The sequence below is a fragment of the Drosophila ananassae genome, chromosome 2L, assembly GCF_017639315.1.
Source record: "Drosophila ananassae strain 14024-0371.13 chromosome 2L, ASM1763931v2, whole genome shotgun sequence".
In the NCBI taxonomy this organism is placed as follows: domain Eukaryota; kingdom Metazoa; phylum Arthropoda; class Insecta; order Diptera; family Drosophilidae; genus Drosophila; species Drosophila ananassae.
In genome coordinates, this window is record NC_057927.1 from 26,439,088 (window position 1) to 26,457,160 (window position 18,073).

General features: G+C 41.4%; 2 protein-coding genes across 3 annotated transcripts; one reads left to right on the plus strand and one right to left on the minus strand.

The window, feature by feature from the left end:
• The first annotated feature begins 863 nt into the window (after positions 1-863).
• Positions 864-4,594, plus strand: LOC6505604 (proline-rich protein HaeIII subfamily 1). Its single transcript, XM_001964575.4, has 4 exons — positions 864-1,200; positions 3,116-3,294; positions 3,470-3,746; positions 3,798-4,594. Exons 1-4 carry the CDS (start codon positions 1,192-1,194, stop codon positions 4,416-4,418), a joined length of 1,086 nt encoding a protein of 361 aa, XP_001964611.1. The 5' UTR covers positions 864-1,191; the 3' UTR covers positions 4,419-4,594.
• A 148-nt stretch (positions 4,595-4,742) lies between these two features.
• On the minus strand, positions 4,743-12,607 carry LOC6505915. Of its 2 annotated transcripts, none has more exons than XM_032449737.2 (5): positions 12,191-12,607; positions 9,724-10,020; positions 8,940-9,288; positions 8,266-8,481; positions 4,743-5,620 (listed from the first exon to the last, which is right to left on the minus strand). In XM_032449737.2, the coding sequence occupies exons 1-5, from the start codon at positions 12,194-12,196 to the stop codon at positions 5,607-5,609; spliced, it is 882 nt and encodes a 293-aa protein (XP_032305628.1). In that variant the 5' UTR covers positions 12,197-12,607; the 3' UTR covers positions 4,743-5,606. The 2 variants fall into 2 exon arrangements, with proteins under 2 accessions (XP_032305628.1, XP_001964610.1); XM_001964574.4 differs by having other exon boundaries at positions 4,743-6,726.
• Positions 12,608-18,073: the final 5,466 nt, after the last annotated feature.

The following is an 18,073-nucleotide window of genomic DNA, read 5'->3' on the forward strand; positions in this document are numbered from 1 at the left end:
TATACACATTGTTACTCCGGAGCGCTCGCTAGGTTGAGTTGATTTTTTTTTGGGAAAAGCGTTATAACTTCACTAATTTTCATAATTTTTTGATGAAATTTGTCCCGTTTTATTCAGAATTAATGAGACAACATTGATATGTGGCATGGATGACAGAATTTTTGTAAGTTGTACCGAAAAACTGGCATCAAAATCCGAAAAACATGAATAAAAGTCGAAAACTTCAGTTTCAGGTGTAAAAATGTTGTTCTTTTTGTTTAACAAAATCGAAGATAAATTTGTTTTTAAAAGCTACAACATTTCACTATTAAAAAACAACAAAAATTTTGAAATCGGTTGAAAAAAACGCGTTCAGGAATTTTTAAGCGCAAACAAGTCCCGAAAAAACCGTTTTTTAACCATAAATCAAGATTTTGAGGGTGTTAGAAATATTTCAAAAATGGCTTTGTCATATACTCGACCCAATGAACAATTCCTACTATGTCACTACAAAAGTTCAGAATCACTGTTACACTGTGTAATTAATATGCAAATTGGTTTAAAGACACTTTTTGCTTACAAGCCTATAGATGGCTTTTCCTTTTGGCCATGCAAAGAAATGAAAAGCTCGCGAAAAGCACAGAGAGAACTGTCGTGGAAGTCTCTGTCTCCAAACTTGATCCGAGCTCTCGAGTCTCTCTGCGATTCTCCGTTTCTCTGGCTTCCGCTCCCCAACGGCTCTCCGTCCTTTCGTTGGTGAAGTTTTGTGGAGCGGTGGTGCTGGCAGCGTTGGTATATTTTGTGGCGGTGCAGTGGTATGTGATTGGCGCTGGTGGTCCGTTATGGGAGAAATAAAAAGGTTTTCCTCGATCGGTATATAAAGCGAAATACAACAACCTGGGCGTCTCAGTTGCCGTCGGTCTTTAAGTTAATGCTCCACGCGATCACCTAGTGATCCAAAAAAAAAGCCAATAAGAAAAAGAGTCCAAACCCAAGTGGGTCCAAAGATTTGACTGAATTGTTCGAGATCCGAGACCGTTCCAGTCGTCCGGTTCATTAGAGGAATCGAAATTGAAAGTGCTTTTTGTTGTCTTCGATATTTGGCTGGGTGTTGCCAGCGAAGGCCTTTTGCGATTGCGATTGCATTCAGAGTTTTAATCGATTCGAAATAGTTCGGCGCCACAAAAAGCCAATCAGCGGTTACCATTCAACATGAAAGTGGTATGTGAGTGGGAGGTTTCTACAAAATCAAAAGGGGGTGGTCCCTTGCCAGGTTCCAAATACCAAGAGGTCGTACGCCTATAGTGCCTGCATGCGTGGCAACGAAAATCCAGGTAATCCAGGTACTGATCTGGATGATTGCGTCATCGTCTCATTGCGGCGACGGTTGTGCAAATATCGCATAATTTGCTATGCAAATTGAGTGAACCGTTAATTTGCTCCCAGCCCGATGGCAATTGTTCAGCTCCGTTCAGCCAACTCGCCTGCCAGCGACATTTTCCAACTTGGCACCCAATTTGGTAACTGGATTTTGACATAATTTATGAACGAACGCAGCAGCTTCTTGAGAAAAAAAAACGCTAAAATTATAAGCATAGTTCGAGGAGCGAAATAGTTGCAGGAACTTCAATCAGCACAAGTTACGTTAACAAGCTTGCTTCAATCTTGGCCAAAAACTCACAGTTCAATTTTGGCTTCAGTCTGCTTTTTTTACCCCGACCATTCGAGCGCGAAAATATCAAAGGCAAACTCTGGCTCAGTTCACACGCGGTAGTCAACTTTATGGTCAGTTACTGGTCTGCGCCTCTGGCGCGCTGGGTCCCATGTGCATGTCGTCTATTCCAACAAGTCTGCACTGGTATCTGTGCCTGCGCCTGTATTCGCATCTGTATCTGGACAAGTATCGGTTCTCTGGCTACCTGTCCGTATACCTGTCCGTTTGCCTGCAATAAGCCAAGGCTGCCGAGAGCCTAGATAGTGAAAGGTCTCGGCATGCGGAATGGCCGAGCAAAAAAGCCAGAGATCCAAATGCCAAAAAGGAGGAAAAGCCAAATAAGCCTGTACCGATTCTTTGGGGCCTGTTTGCTCTCAATCCCCCTAAAAAACACAGCTCATCGAATTGGTAGCACAGTTCTGTGTTGATTCAATTTTGGTTGGAAGCCTTTTCAGTGAGAAAACTGATATGGTAGGGCTAACTCGATGGGAAGTCGCAGAACTCAATTATCGTAAAAGCCAAAAAATAATAAAATTAGGCTAGGACCCAGGAAAGCCAAACATTAAATTTAAAACCCGGAAGTCAACTTTTAATCAAATTAAAATTTTATTCGTCGCGTGGTTTGAAAATTTATTTGCAAGATAGTTTTGTGGTTAATGGAAATTATTTGAATGACATTCTTTCGTGCTGCCTTGTGCATTGTCTCAGTCAACAGGTTTTCAAGTAATTTCTTGCAAATTTCTTTGGCATTTGTGTGCCTTGAATGCATCTTCCAGCTGCCGCAGTGGCATACATGCACTTATACTTGCAACACATTTTGGCAAGTGTGGGAACTTTTTCCGAGGCTCACATAATTTGTGTATGCCTGCCTCTTTCTGGTTTTTTTCTTCTTTTAGCTGCCGGATTACCCAATTGCAGCTGCTATGTGCGGCCTGTGTGGGAGTCAGTTCGCTGGCCAACGATAATTGGCATTCCCTCAGGTCCCCAGCCACCAGACCCCCTGACATCTTCGCCAGCATTTCTCCATTCGATTAAAAACCCATCCATGCCCATCCACTTGAACTGCCATATCGCGTGTCACTGGGATTGGGTTTTGAACTGGGCTCTCTGGTGCCTTTTGGCTCAGGCTTTATGCAACTTCACACTGAAGATATAACTAAATACACAAATATATATGCAACTGAGTATCGGTTCCTGCTTGGCATTGAGGGTGTCATTGGCCGGCGGAAAAAAAGTGAAAGGCAGCCCAGCAACGGCTAAGTTAAGACTTTTGTAGACGTCTGGCATTCTTGGGAGCACACAGATACATTGTCAAGGTGTTCGCCTGTCCAGCCGATGTGGAAATCCAACCTTTCCGGCGAGACAGGCCACAATTAGCGAACCGGTTGCCATTTTCCTAGTTCACGGAATATTTCCTTGCAGCTGCAACGCGTATTCTTCGTGGGCTGTCTGCTCGTGGGAGTGGGTATGTCGAGGGCCCAGGACTACCAGGACTATCAAGAGAATACCCCGCGCACAGCGCCACTTCGATTGCGAACAAACTCAGCCCCTGCCCAGGTCGAGAGAGCCACACCAGTGCCAATTCTAAAACAGATCAACAAGTGAGTAAAATGTGTTAAGTAAATCACTCACAAAATTCATTTCCAAACTTGAAATTAATCTGCTTGGAGACTAATTAATCTTCATAGATTGTTCATGGTTAATTGTTTTTTAATACCTATTCCAATATCCTATCCCTATGCTATTAATCATTAATCATTTGGGGGATTATCTTAGGCACAACGAGGACGGCTCCTATACATATGGGTATGAGGGCGCCGACGGCTCCTTCAAAATCGAGACCAAATTGGCCACCGGCGAGGTCAAGGGCAAGTACGGCTATGTGGATGAGACCGGAAAGGTGCGAGTGGTGGAGTATGGTGCCAACAAGTACGGATTCCAGCCCTCCGGAGAGGGCATCACGGTGGCGCCACCCACCCTGGTAGATGAAACAGCCAAGGAGGAGCCTGACTATGCCGATGAGCCCGCACCACAAAGGCCCCAGAAACCATACGTAAGTTTATATTGACTGGATTGCTTTTTTTATTATCCTCTTTTTTTGTAGCGTGTTCAGCGTCCTCAGCCCCGTCCACAGCCACGCCCTCAGCCGCAGCCCCAGCCGCAGTACGTGCAATATGAGGAGGAGGAAGAGCCACCACGTCGAGTGCAGTACGCTCCACAGCCCCAGCCCCAGCCCCAGCCTCTTCCACAGCCTCAGCACCTGCCACAACCACAGCCGCACCATCAACCGTCGGTGGGTCCGGCGCCACCGCGCCTCCAAGTCCCCGGCGCCCAGCGTACCACCGACGTTTTGTACTCCCCACTTCAGCGTCCCGCTCGCCCCGAACCAGATTACTCGCAGTCGCAAAGCTTCGGCGACGGACCCTCCAATGTGCGGATTTCCCGTCCGGTCTACGCCCTGCCCCCCGCATCACCAGCTCCCAGCAGTGCCCGCGCCCAGGGCTTCTTGGCACCCGCTTCCGGCGGACGTCCGCTCCTGGAACCTGTGGGCTTCGCCCCTTCTGCGGCCCCGCCTTCTCGTCCCGTCCAGCAGAGCTACCAGCCGCAGCCACAGGCCCGCAGCGGCGGCGGGGGGGCCAGCCTACTAGATCAGCTGGCCAGGGACTATGCCCTGCCCCAGGGTAATGCCCAGCCCCTGCACGACATCACTTTCGGCTACTATTGAGCCGGATAGTCCCCAAAATCTCTTAAGTAAACCCTCCAGGGATTCCTTGCTTTTAGATCCTAATCGCACTGGTGTGCTCCGCCCCTCAGATATGTATAATAATAATTCCCCATTAATAAATGAGATTATTCAATGGTGGAGTGATTCATATTTCACAATCCTACCCACAGTTTTAATTGAATTTCTAATTATTGGGAGTAAATTCATGTTTTATTTTTTGAAATTAAATATATACCCCGGGAAAAACCTAAGATAAAAGTTATTCTTTGGATTTGTAAAATATGTTCGAAAACTAAAAGTGGTATTAAGTTCTCTGAGTCTCTATTTCTACTTTTTGAATTCTATTTTAGAATTTCTAGGGATCCAAGCTCGTTACAAATGGTTTTCAATTATTTGTTGGATAAATGGCAAAAATAATTACAATTAATATAGGAAAGAATATACCACTTTACGAATTAAAATTTTTTAAATATTGTGGTATACCTCTAGGGATATAAAAATAATATACCTAACAGTTGGTTAACAGAGTGCATGCAAATAAGAATTTAGTTTTTATTTTTGAACTACAATTTTACAAGTAAAAAAACATTTAACGCAGGTTTTTATTAGATAAAAAGGAAAAATCACTGATGTTTGACCGATTAAATAAATATTTACATAAATGTATTTAAATAAATAATTTCAAGTTTTTTAAAGCTTTCTTTTGGGCTTATGTGTAATCAACCTCTTAAAGCCTCGAAATCTCGAAAGTTTAGGGAAAAAAGACATAAAATAAGTGTTTAACAACTATCTTGATTATATAATAATCAATTTGAAAATTAATTATATCTATTATAATAAATAATACTTTTCTACTTGTTTATTTTGATTCCCCCTTCAAATCAACCCAATAAAACTCTCAATTTTTTTATTCAACGATTTATTTAATTTAAATACTTAAATTTATGAATGGGGGAGTTAAATTTATGCAACATATGCAGTTCTTGTGACACCCACTGGAGGTCAGTTCTTCGGATCGGATTCGAAAAATGTGATTTGGAGTATGTTTGAACAGGGTGACAGCAGATAGATTCGGAATAGGCAGGAACGGTTTTTGACTAACTCTAGGATACGTGAAGATGGACTGTGCTGTTGACGAAATGGGCAGTGGTCCACAGCTTCCTTTTCGTCCTTTTTAATTAAATTGCTTTACTGATGATAGACTGCAAAGAGAGCGGTGAGAGGTGAGAAGGGGTTCCGGTCTTTTTTTTAGTGGTGCTACAACAGAAGATTGTGGGGGTGCATGAAGAGAAGGTAAGAGTGGTGGTGCTGGGGATTTCAATTTTTGTAGCATGCTGTGCTGGATGCAAAATCTGTGGCCTGCTTTGTTTATTGAAAACCAGAGGATTGGGAAGCTCAATAAATAATTAATTACGATAGCGATAACGATAACGAGAACATAAATAAGTTAGACGTAAATGCTGAAAATGACTTAGAGGGCTACACTCTAGAAGCTATGGGGAATAACCCTAGACCTCCAGCAGTCGGTTGAACATCAGCGGATCCTGAATCTCGTAGTCCTGCGGCCGGAAGACCCGTTTCGCGTGCTTGGAGCTCGGTGCCACATGGCGGCGCACCTTGTAGCCACCGTGGTGTGGTGCAGGCGGTGCACTGTAGACGTACTTTGACTTCTGCACCACCGGCGGCAAATACTGGAAGGGTGCATGCGGCTGTTTGTGCACCTGCTTCTCGATGGAGTAGACCGGAGCACTGTTTCCGTTGTTCCCTCTCCTCTTGGCCACCTCCAAGGCGGCTATGATTGGACTGAGGTCCTTGAGTGCGTTGTTCTTGTTGGCATGGTAGTTCTCCACCCGGTAGTCGTTGGCAGCCGGAGGAGGAGGCGGTGGCGGATGTGGAGCAGCAGCTGCGGGCGGTGGGTAGTCGTAGCCCTCGTTCGGATGCTTCTGAATATACAGCTCCTCGGCAGTGGGTCTCTTGGCCATTTGATGGTAGACATCCGCCGGATTCTTGACTGAAGGATTGTAGGCAGCGGTTATAGACTCCGTGTGGGATAGGGATTCCAAAGTGCCTAGATTATTGGGCAGCGGCAGTCCGTAGCTATTATAGACCTCCGCCTGCTCCAGACCGGTGCCGGTGGGAACATTGCCAGTGTCCAGGGCGACCGTTTTGGAGGCGGTGTACTCCGTCTTTCCGTTGGGCAGTAGGCTGAGAATCTCCTGCAACTGGTTGGCCGCCTTTCGGGCCTCATCATCCGTCAGCTTTGTGTGGCGTCCGTAGATGTTGAAATCATTGCTATTGGCACTGACCGCTGCCGGTGGTTTCAGTGGTTGTATCGAGTGGGTGGATATGTGTGGTGGTGTTGTGGTTTGTAGTTGGGGTTTTTGTTGTGGTGGTGTTTGTATGCAATGAGTGAAATTTTATTAGATTTACCAAATTAAATATTTGCATTTTTTACGTTGAGGTATTTACACTCGAATGGATCTGTTTATGTAAGTGTTTAGTTATTACACAGAGGAAAAATACATTGGAGTGAAATATTCAAAAATTTGTATAAGAAATGAAAAGTATTTCCTCTGTGCAATTTTTGTAAGGTGTTAAATGGTTTTAGTTTTACTTTTTCTTTATACAAATGAATGTTTACACATTTTATACACACTTGGGCCGTCGTCAGGATGATTTTTGTGATGATCTTGGATGATATCCGGTTTTAGTCTTGGTTAGCTGTATGAAAGTCGAAAACATTACTTAGCCTATCCGAAACTTCTTTTTGAAGGTTTTCGCTGGACTGTTTAATGGACAATTGGCTAAATACGTATGCGTAATATTATCAAGTATGCGACATGTGGCCACTGTAATGGCCGTACAATGTTTTTATCTAAGTAACATCGATTGTTGGTGGGTAATGGATTATTAAATTAATAAATAAATACGTCTATGTACATGGAATCAATTATTTCTCTGTTACGAAATGTGCTAAAAACCCGAATAAACTTAGTTTAGGAAATGTGTCATTGGACACATCAAGGCACTAACTTGGAAAGAGAGATTTCGACTGGCGGTGTTAATATTTACAGTATTTACAATGCCTCTGCGGGACTTGTGCTGAGTCTTTACAAATTATGAGCCACTGATGGGGATGCTTTCACTTTCCTCTTGTTGGCTGTAACGTGCGGAAATGAGATGAGAGATGCCAGCAAGGGCCAACAAGGGGCAGGGCGGGTGGTGCAGACTGGAGGGCGGGGCAGAAAGTATGCAAATGGGATTGAGTGATTTGCGATTGCGGACTGATGAGACAAGCCAACAATTGTCATTATATTTTTTTTTGTTAAGGTGGTGCCAAGTATCATCTTGAGGAAACTCTTGTGGAAATATATACAAGCTATAATTATATGTTACTTATAATATTTAAACGAAAAACTTACTTAAAATAACTAAAACAATTAATAAAACATGTAACCATCTTATAATAAATAAAAGCGGCTTTAAAATGTTGCCTGTTTTCTATGATACATTCTTTTCTTCTTAAAGACTTTAATAAAAAAACATACAATGAATAAGAAAAATTTAAAGAAGAATGATTAAATTAAATTCAAATTAAAAAGCCCTTAAACTAATGTTCATAATAATTCGGAATTAATCGGAATATTAAAACAGAATAAATACAATTCTTAGATCTACTGTTTGTTTTTTCTTTAAAAATTATATGAAAATATGTACAATGTGATAAATATTTCAGAAGAAACCCGAAACCACAGTTAGCTTAATGGTGAAGGGAATTCAAGAAGTAATTATTTACAAAAGACCCACAACCGATTAAGTACCAGTTAGACCCGGGGGGAGTACGCACCATCTTGTCCATACGCCGATGGCAGGTAGTTGCTGGGCGGCGCATCGAAGGCCGCCGGGTGGCTGATGCTGAAGGGAACACCGCTGCCGCTGCCACCGCCGTAGCTGGCCCCACCCACTGGGGGCAGGTACTGGTGTGTGGCGCTGCTGTAGGACGGCGGCTTCGATGGCGGACCGTAGCTGGCGTGGCCGGTTGGGATTTCGTACGTGGTGATCGCTGCAACGAGACAAAAACGCGGAGTCGGTGAGCCAAAATGGGACACAGATGCAACAGCAGTCGACAGACGGAACGGGTTGGCGGCAAAAAAACGAAAGTTGCTAGCCAAGTTCAATGCTCGCTTCACGCTCCGATTTGGCTGCTGGTTTCAAACTGAATCGGAGCTGGAAGTTGTCTCTTCCGTTTTGGCGGGGAACAGTATTGGTTATTAGGCGGTTTAATTGTTATGCATCTAGTTCAGTAACTGCATTGCATAATATACTAACAATAGTCGCGAACTTTATGGCTTATTGGATGCGGTATTGGGAACTCATGAAAATAGGTTCGATTTAAAGATGTTTCGATTTAAAGTGGCCAAATTTGTTTTGGGACTAGTTCAATGTTTAATTGGAGGATATTATGTTTTTAAATGGAATATTTTTGTTTTTATAGTGTATATTATTCCCGTGTGTACTTACTTTCAGTGTGAACAACAGGTCCGGGGGACTTGTGTCCGCTGCTGCCGCCCGAGGAGGCCCCGGACAGGGAGCTCAGCTTGGCAAACAGCCCGCCGCCGCCGGAGGAGTGACTAGTGGCGTAGGTGTGCGAGTTGATGTGCGCCGAGTTGATGATGGACTTGCCCACGTCCGTGACCTTGTCACCGCCGGCAGCCACCAGGTTTCCGCCCGCACTCAACGCATAGCCGCTGCCCTTGATCAGCTGACCTTTGAGAGCGGTCACTCCGCCTGTAATGGCTTTGACCGCCTGGAAGATGGTGTTCAGGACGGACTTTTTGAACGACCACGGGTCATAGTCCACTGAGTTGCCCTGTGAATAAACAATAAGTAAAAGTTATTTGTAGAATCTAAAATATGCCAGTGCTTCAGCTGAGCATTTTAATTCAGTTACTATTCAGGCTTATAAGTCAAGCCATTTTAATTTTATTTTGAGGAAATTTCTGAAATTTTCTTGAGCTATTTAATTGGGTAATTTTTGCAAAAATTGGATATCATTAAACTATAATCACAGTGGTTTGAATTTTTCAATCAAAAATGTGTTGAATATATGTTATTTTACCATTATAATTCATCATGAATGCTTATAAATATAAATTGACTTTCTATTGATGATTTTTAAATTTCTGACTAACTTTTAAATCAATACCACTGGGTAGTCCTACTGCATTTCTTGAACTCGAGGTCAGATTAAACAGGGAAAATTGAGCTTATAAATTGGGCCGTGAAAATGCGGTTTACCACTTACATGGACAACAATCTCGTGCGACTTGTAGCTATCCCCTCCGCCACTGCTTCCGCCGGAACTGCCGGAGGCGATCGAAGCGGAGGCCTGGCCAATTCCGGACAACAGGCCGGACTTCAGGTGTGCCACGTAATCGAAGCTGCCGGATCGCTTCTGCACCTGCGACTCCTTCACACTCTCGCCGGGCTCGTTGTCCAGATCTGTGTCCTCCAGCGAGAGCGATTTTTCTGCTGCTGCGGGCAGTGCGTGGCACATTAGGGGCAGGGTGGTGGCCACCAGCAGAAGACTAAGACCGAGTACCTAGTTTGAAAAAGAAAGACAGGCATTAATTGACAATGAGTTGTGGTTCGAACTTTCCGTGACAGCGTCAACAATGGCCATAGAAAATGTGGAAAATTAAATTGCCAAAATGTGTCACTTGCGGTGGTTGCACCACCATTATCCATTTACCCAGTTGCCTCATCTGTGCATTCATTTGTCAACTGTCGCACAACCACCACGCACACACACAATCTGCAATCATAATCTGCCACTTAGTACGAAGCATTTTGGCAAAATCAGTTACAACGACGTATACGTTTGTAACTCGTAATCCTAGCATGAATATGCCAACCCACAAGCCCACCCGCCTTGTCCCCCTGGCTCGGTTTACAGTTGAGCGAACTTAGCCTAATTGCACAAACTTAACTTGGCCAAACGGGATACGGTTAGATTCTCCTGTGACTTGGGGCGTCGCACAGATTTTATGCTCGATTAATCCGCCAATAGCTGTTCCATTAAATTAATTACTGTGCGAATCGAAATGACTTCATTTGGGTATGGCAAATACATATCACTAGTCATCGGCTAATTATAATCTCTGACTATTTATTCTCAATCTTTTACCAATTTCCCGAGCTTAAATAGTTTTCTTCCATAAAATCCAATTGAATCTTGGCAAATATTTTTCGATATATCATTACCTCGGCTTAAGCCATTTGTGCAATCCACTTACCCATAAATAATACGAAATAATATCTTAAAATTGAGCGGAAATCGGGTCAGTAAATCGCGTTGAGAAACATTCAATTAAGGTTATTGATATATTTTTGAAAAATGCGTTTTAAATTAGTTTTTTGTTTGGGTTAAAGTGGACCCGCCTCGAAAATATTAATTAAATTGGCGGCCTTTCTCCTGCGATGGCGTAACCTCAATTATGACTGGCCAAATATGCGTAGTATATTGGGATCCGAGCCTTTGTTTGTTTTAGCTATGGCCCGAACAATAAAGCCACTGCAATCTGCATACAAACGCACCAATTAATTGAATTCGAAATTGTTCTTCGTTGCGGATTGCATAAGTTAAAACAGTAGTGTTCATAATAATAATTAATGAAAGTGTATCTGCTTTGGCAGCTCCAATATGTTCAGCGAAAAACAATAATTATTTATTGAGCAATTAACCGAATGCAATTTTAGTGCGAAATTCGATTGAATTTAATGGACTGGACTTTGCGTTTCTGGCCTCCTGAACTATTGGCCAATATTTGCCAACGCCACTTCCCTAGCTCCCCTCGATTGGTCTTTGTTTTTTGTGTTTTTTCAGCAGTTTGTCAACACAATTTATTATTTTCTTTTTGTGCTTGCTCATTGTTATGGCCAATATTTTGTCGGGGCGAGACTGAGAGTGAAAGTATTGTATTTGCCGGCTTAGTGGCTCTTCACTCTCAACGTGGCCCAAGCAATCTCGCTCTCTTTTTCCGTGTTCACATTCAATTAGCATATTGACTATTGCTAACTTTTCGATGGAGGGTAATACATTGATACATTAATGATCTATACACCTGAGCCAGGTAAGCTAAGGGGATTTCCTATAACTATGAACGCGCAATTAATTGCGGTAGGTTCAGTTTTGGACTCGTTTATTATTTTTACGTGTGCCTCGGTCAGCGGGGTTGTCTGCGGCTCTACCTGAACTTCATTCAAATTTCTTCACGATTTTCGAAAGCAAGCCTCAGATATACCCACGGACGAGTAGAAGCCACCAGGTCTGACATAATAATTATGCATGATATTTTTTATAGCATCACACTCGGTCAACTGTAAGTGGGGCTTCTGGCGCGTATTCGTATGACATAAGGTTCCAACTGAATGAAGGTCTTCAAAGCATTATCGGATCGTTATTGGAGTGCATCGATTGGGATTTTTGGGTTATCCGAAGATTACGTAACGAAAGCATCTCCACTTTGATGCGAGAGAGCGTGATAGTCATCACGCAGCTGGGGCGCTTAGCTAATATCGTAAGGTAAACGATGTGTGGCCAACATAAAACGGGTTTCGCTAAATAGCAAATGCAGAGAATGCCTTGCACTTGAACTTGTTTTGCGCAAAAGAAGTTGCATAAACGAGCTTCTGCAATATAGCGATAATTCCAGTCGCACCAATTAGTCCAGTAACACGATCAACTTTCTCTGCGGCATCATTTGACTCACCTTCATTTTTAATTTGATGTATTTGTGGCTGGATTAGTTTAAGTTGAGCCTTGGATTAGCTGGGCGGCTAATCAAGATCAAATTCACTTTTACTGATGACGTCTGTGGGTTTGCTCAAATGTATTTTAGTACTCGGTGTCTCTGCTTCACACCAACTTTCTTCACTTGGCCAATTGCAATTGGCACTCGGCACAGCACTTTTGATTTTTTTTTCGATTTCGAACCGTTTCGCTTTACGTTTGTTTTGTCATCGGCATTCGTTCCAGCCAGCCGACGTTTCAGCGGTTTCTGAGCGTACACAAAAATTTCACTCGCGACTTTCTTTCACCGATTCGAATGTATGGCTTGGGGTCCCTTCACGGCAACATCTGAGCTCCAACTGTGCTCGAAAACCGTCTTGGCCGGCTCTTTTAAAGAAAAAGCCCGAAGTGCACTTTGAGCGGTTTTTGGGGCTTTGTATCTGTGCTCTTTGCGATCCGCAAAGAGTTTTCACGTCTCTTTATCGCTCTTTCGATGTTACAATTTATTTATGTCTCGAATTTTATTTTATTTTTGGCAGCATTGCCGACATTTGCTTCACTTGAGCTTGACACCTGGGGGGAATGTGGGGGGTGGCGTGTGCTGTTGAAATTGAGGCAGGCTGCTAGCCATAAACGCATAGTGTGTGGTATGTATGTGCCGGTGGGTTCAATGCGTTTGGAGTGGCATCGGCCACATGTGGCAATCTGGAAACTGCAATGCGGCTCATTAAGTTTGGTGCCCGAAACATGTTCGACTGCAGCAAAAAGTAACGAAATAAAACAGCACCGATGACTTTGTTTTTTGACATGGCCCAATCGAAAGACTGAGGCAACGAACTTGAAATAGAGTGATCGTCGCAAGAGCGTTAAAGAAAAAGTCCGCAGCGAGGCAAGGACAAGTTAGATGCGAATATTATTCTTAGCTCTTAAATGCCAACTAAATGACTAGAATAAAAATCAGTTTCAAAATTTTACCACTGAAGACACTTTGCAATCGAAAGACTCGGAAAACGAACTTGAATGAAGTGAGCACCGATGATCATTAAAAAAAGTTTTTGCTGGCTAGAACATTTTAAGCTTTTAAACTCCAACTAAGTTCCGAAAAGGAATTAATTTTAACTTAAGCCTTTGACTAATTGGAAGAAAGCGGGGAAGAAAGGTCATGATTATTATACGAATCAATTCAATTCTTTAATTTAAGTTGAATTAAAGTGCCTAATTAGAATTTTATTACAAATTAGGAATCGAAGTAAAATGGAGAAGTGTTCTTTTGAGTTAAAAAAAAAAAATGATTCAACGAACTTGAAATAGAGTGATCGACGCAAAAGCGTTAAAGAAAAAGTTCGCAGCGAGGCAAGGACTCCTAATAAGATTTGAGTAAAATGGAGTTGAGTTATAAAAATTCGGAAATAAATATATCCGTAATTACATATTAAAAAAATATTAAACAAAAAACGATTTTAATTGTTTAATCTGCAAGAGAATTAGTTTAATGTAGTTTGATATTTTTGTTTTGCATAAAAAAGATTCAAACTAACACTCTTGAATAGCGTTGAATATTCTTGACCCAATGTTGAGTTGATCCATTGCCTTTACCTCATCTTGGGGCAACAACCTTGACCTTAAGGCCTTAAGGCCGTTGCCTGATCAAAGCCCTATTAGGCTACAGGCTCTAACTTAAATTGGAGACAACACAGAAACACAATGCGAACTCGAGGGCAGCCATTATCTAATGTTGCGACAAATGGTTGCAAGTCAACATTGGTCACGACTCTCAACGAAAGTTCACTGTCACTATGTCAGAAGCAGTTCATTTGTAAATGCCCCAAACAATTAAGCCGAACAATGCATAGGAAAACAATGGCAGTTACCAAAATAGATCCAACTCCAGTCTCTGGTGACAATGCCGAGTTAAGTGAGTTAGCCGCCGTCCTACGCAGACACCCAGACTGTGGTTATCTAACCGAAAGTGAAACGGTCCCGGGCAGACCAACTGCCATTTCAACTGCCAACTGAAGTTGCAACTGCAACTGCATAAATGCAAAACTCGAAACGAGCATGCAGAAAACTTGGCCCAAACATAATACTTAAGCGCTCGTAGTTAACAAACTGTAAATTTGTTAAACAGCAAAAGGAAAACAACAAGAGGGAAGGCAAACAGCATTGCAATAAACGAAAATGAAAATAAGAAGAAAAGTCCGCACTCATGTAATAGCCACGAATATATACTAATGGGACATTGTAATTGCTATTGGGGGCGTCGTTTCTGGCTATAACGAAGCTTAATGATGTCTGTTAAGAGGAGAAGGATTTGAATAATATTGGTAGGTCCAATGTTTGACTAAACTATTTAAATTCAATTAAAAAACAAGTACATAGTTGATACTTTGCTCAACTCGAAGTTTCCTTGGTTTTATTAATGCTGTTTGTATGGGGCTACTGTTTATTGGGTTGTCAACTTGAAGAGTTGCGCTGGGAGTTGTAAACGTTTCTTTGCTTTGGATAATTTGTGGTTAAGTTAAGTTTCCGTGGAACTGGCAATGTGGCCATTCAGTTCAAGTTGAATGCACAGAAAGTGAATTGAATTCAATTAAACTATTTACCAGAAAAAGTATTATAAAAATTGATGACAACCGACGATAACCGGCCAAATTTGTAGCAGGAAGGAAGTCACTCTCGGCTTTAAACATACAGTCTATGGATACAAGTTGCAACCAACGATTACAATGAATTATTATTATAATTCAAATATATTCAAGTATGTTAGCCCAGTGTCCTCTTATAAATAAATATTAAGTGTTGAGCTTCCTGCCATAATGCCGGAGATCGGGATTTTATATCTCCACCATCAGTCAGCCAAAGTCCGAGGCCAAACATACATGTGCTTTTAATTTTTCACTCACTTTTCACGGGTTTTTCTTGGCTACTTTTTTGTTGATTTTTTTGGTTTTTTAATTGACATGAGGCAACTGCCACAGAGCAGGCAAAAAAAATGAACAAGCCACATGACTATGTGTTGGAAAAAGTTTTCAGAGTGTAACGTGAAATACGATAACAGGCCGCTGCGCATTGGGAAATGTTAGAAAAGCTACCAAAGAGTCCACTCCACTTCCTCGACTTCCTGATGAAGTTTGTTTCGGTTTTATTGTGCTTATTGCTGCGGCCGGCCGCTCGTTTGTTGCGCAATGAACTTCAACTTCAACTTCAAATTTTCGCAAAAGTTTCGCTGCACCCGGCGACAAAATGTATTTGGAATCCATATCGGAAACGAACTCGTTTTTGGCACTTTTTGGTCGATTTCTATAATCTATTTTATTTGGTTTTTTTCGGCGGAAATTGCACCGCACAATTCAATTTGCTTTGTAGCACCGACAGGTTCGGGATATGGATATGGCTATGGAACGCTAGCTACCCAGTTGTCCCCCAAGAAAAGTGAAAGCCCGCTAGGCATTGGACCAATATTTGCTCAGCACTTCAACGAGGGGCCATCTCCATCTGCATTTCATCCCCCCACCTATCAAAAAAATATAAAAAATCCCACATGGAATTATGGCTGTGATGCAATCGAATCGGCCGACAAATTGTGTTTCAACAACAGCTGCTACTCCGGTCTCGTCCTGGTTTCCCGTTTGCGATTTTTGTATTTTCATTTTCGAGACGAACGCATAAGAAATCTGTTAGCGTGCTGTGCTGTCATGGCTGAAATTGCATTTGCCAAACAGTAAAGTGGTGCGTCCACATTTTGCTCAGGTGCCTCTTTTTAATTGTTCGCAGTTGAAAATATTTTATTGAATGTGCAACGCAATTTCATTATTTATTCACACAGTTACACACACATGCATGCACAAGCTGTCATTAAATGTATTTCACCATTTTTTCTCGTTAACTTGACCCCAGCGAATCGCTTGACTTGGCCTGACTTTCGGGCCATCCTCGCCCGATTGCCCAATCTCGGGGCAACTGGCCTAGGGCTCCCTGGTCATCAGACGACCGCGACCATTCAAGGTGCTACATCGATTAATGAGTAGCCCAAATAGAGCAGTTTCCTTGCCAATTAATACCTATTAAGTAAAGTGAATCAAGTCATAAACGAAAATTGCGCCTAATCTACCTTAACGTCTGGCACACGCATGTTTTATTGGGATTTTTTTAAGCTGTTTAGTTGTCATTAAACATAGGAAATCTACGCAATTGTTGAACTTTATTTATATAATAATTAGGGAACACACGCATAATGATTTAACCGTTTAAATATATAAAGTTGTACTTAAAACTAGATTAGATAGATTTGTCATTTTACTATATATTATATGTACATTTACTAAAAAAATAATTGATAAAATACATAGGGGTTTTTGAAATCAAAGTCCAGAACAAAACATACTTCGATTCTACAGCTTTCAGTTAAGAAAAGGAATTGATAAAATGTTACTTACATTGAAATATGAAAACATTTTAATTGCGTTAAATTTTTCTTTTACCTATGATTTTCGCTAAATATTCCAAATTAAGGAAAGATTAAAAAGCTAATTCTTGTCAATTAAAGATATGTGGAAAAAAATCTAAATGTGTTGTAAAATTTTATAAATTTAGTCTTTTAGGTCCGCGAGAACGGAGGGTGATCGAACTTGGTTCAGGGGAGCCCAGTAATGTAATTTCTAAAAATTCCTGAAATAAACATAAATTTCTGTAACTGTGTTTAGTTATAAGCATAAATTTCAAGCTTAGTTATAAAATTATTCAAGTTTTCAAATTTTCAGCATAGCCAAAAAATATGCATCAAATTCCTTTTCGGCCCCAAAGTATGCAAATGATATGCCGAAAACATTATGCAATTGCAACTGATGTGTGAAAGAAATATGTAGTTCGAGACATCGTAAATCATTTCCTAGAAGAGAAAAAATGATCTTACAGAACAGATATGGCAGCTAATATTACACACTTTTATTGCCAATTAAACATCAAACATTTTATACCATACTTGTTTCTGGTTCATGATAAGAATGAGTTCCATAGAATTTCTGCCAAAGCTGATATGAATTCCGCGAAATTGCATTGTGTGTCATAAGCCAATAAAAATGCCTTCGGCAGGGAGCTAGTTTTTTTCGAGGCAAGTTCATGGCTTGCGACTGAGAACGAGATGCAGTCTTAAAAGCCATGTAATCGGTATAAAAAATAAATTTCATTCATTGCATGTAAGATACGTCATCGTCAGCTTGCGATTGCATATTTGCTGTGCAATCTTGCGGTTTGTCCGAGAAAAGGGAAATACCAACTTAGTCACCGTCTTTTCCACCGTCTTTAAATGTTCCAAAGGTGTTCTGTCTTGTTTACGACTTTTTTATTGGCCATTCCGCTAGAATTTGTGACTCCCATGACCGCCATCGCCATTTAAAATGTAGTAGATTACCCATGTTAGACAGGGCGGGGCGGATAGGGCGTTGAAGCTGGCGCCGAGAGCAGGTGTGCTCACAAAGCTCTAATCTTAAGCTTTGACTAGCTTTACTTTTACTTTCAATCAAGACATTCGCTAGTCAAACGAAATGCAGGCCAAGACGACTCATAAGAGCTCTACAGATGCGTGGGGCTTTCCAACAAGAAATCATTTCAGAAAAATTATAGAGATTCATTAAAAACTTCATAGCTTATCAACATAATGTATATTTCTTTATTATTTTTTCAATTACTCATTTTATATAAACCATTAAATGTTTTTAGGGAAAAATAAAATAAAATCAAATATCAAATATGCATGTGGTGTTTTGATAGCGATTTGTCCAAGGACAACAATTTTTAAACTTTGTCGTAAAATCGCTTTTGAATTTTTAGGGGAATGCTAACAAATGAAAATGTAACTATATTT

Bases quoted from the DNA above. Each gene is read 5' to 3' on its own strand.
- LOC6505915 (XM_001964574.4), bottom strand. The intron at 9,289-9,723 runs GTAAGTGGTAAA...GTTTATTCACAG, and splicing joins CGCACGAGATTGTTGTCCAT to GGCAACTCAGTGGACTATGA. The intron at 6,727-8,265 runs GTGCGTACTCCC...AACCACCGGCAG, and splicing joins ATCGGCGTATGGACAAGATG to CGGTCAGTGCCAATAGCAAT.
- LOC6505604 (XM_001964575.4), top strand. The intron at 3,295-3,469 runs GTGAGTAAAATG...GGATTATCTTAG, and splicing joins ATTCTAAAACAGATCAACAA to GCACAACGAGGACGGCTCCT. The intron at 3,747-3,797 runs GTAAGTTTATAT...CTTTTTTTGTAG, and splicing joins AAAGGCCCCAGAAACCATAC to CGTGTTCAGCGTCCTCAGCC.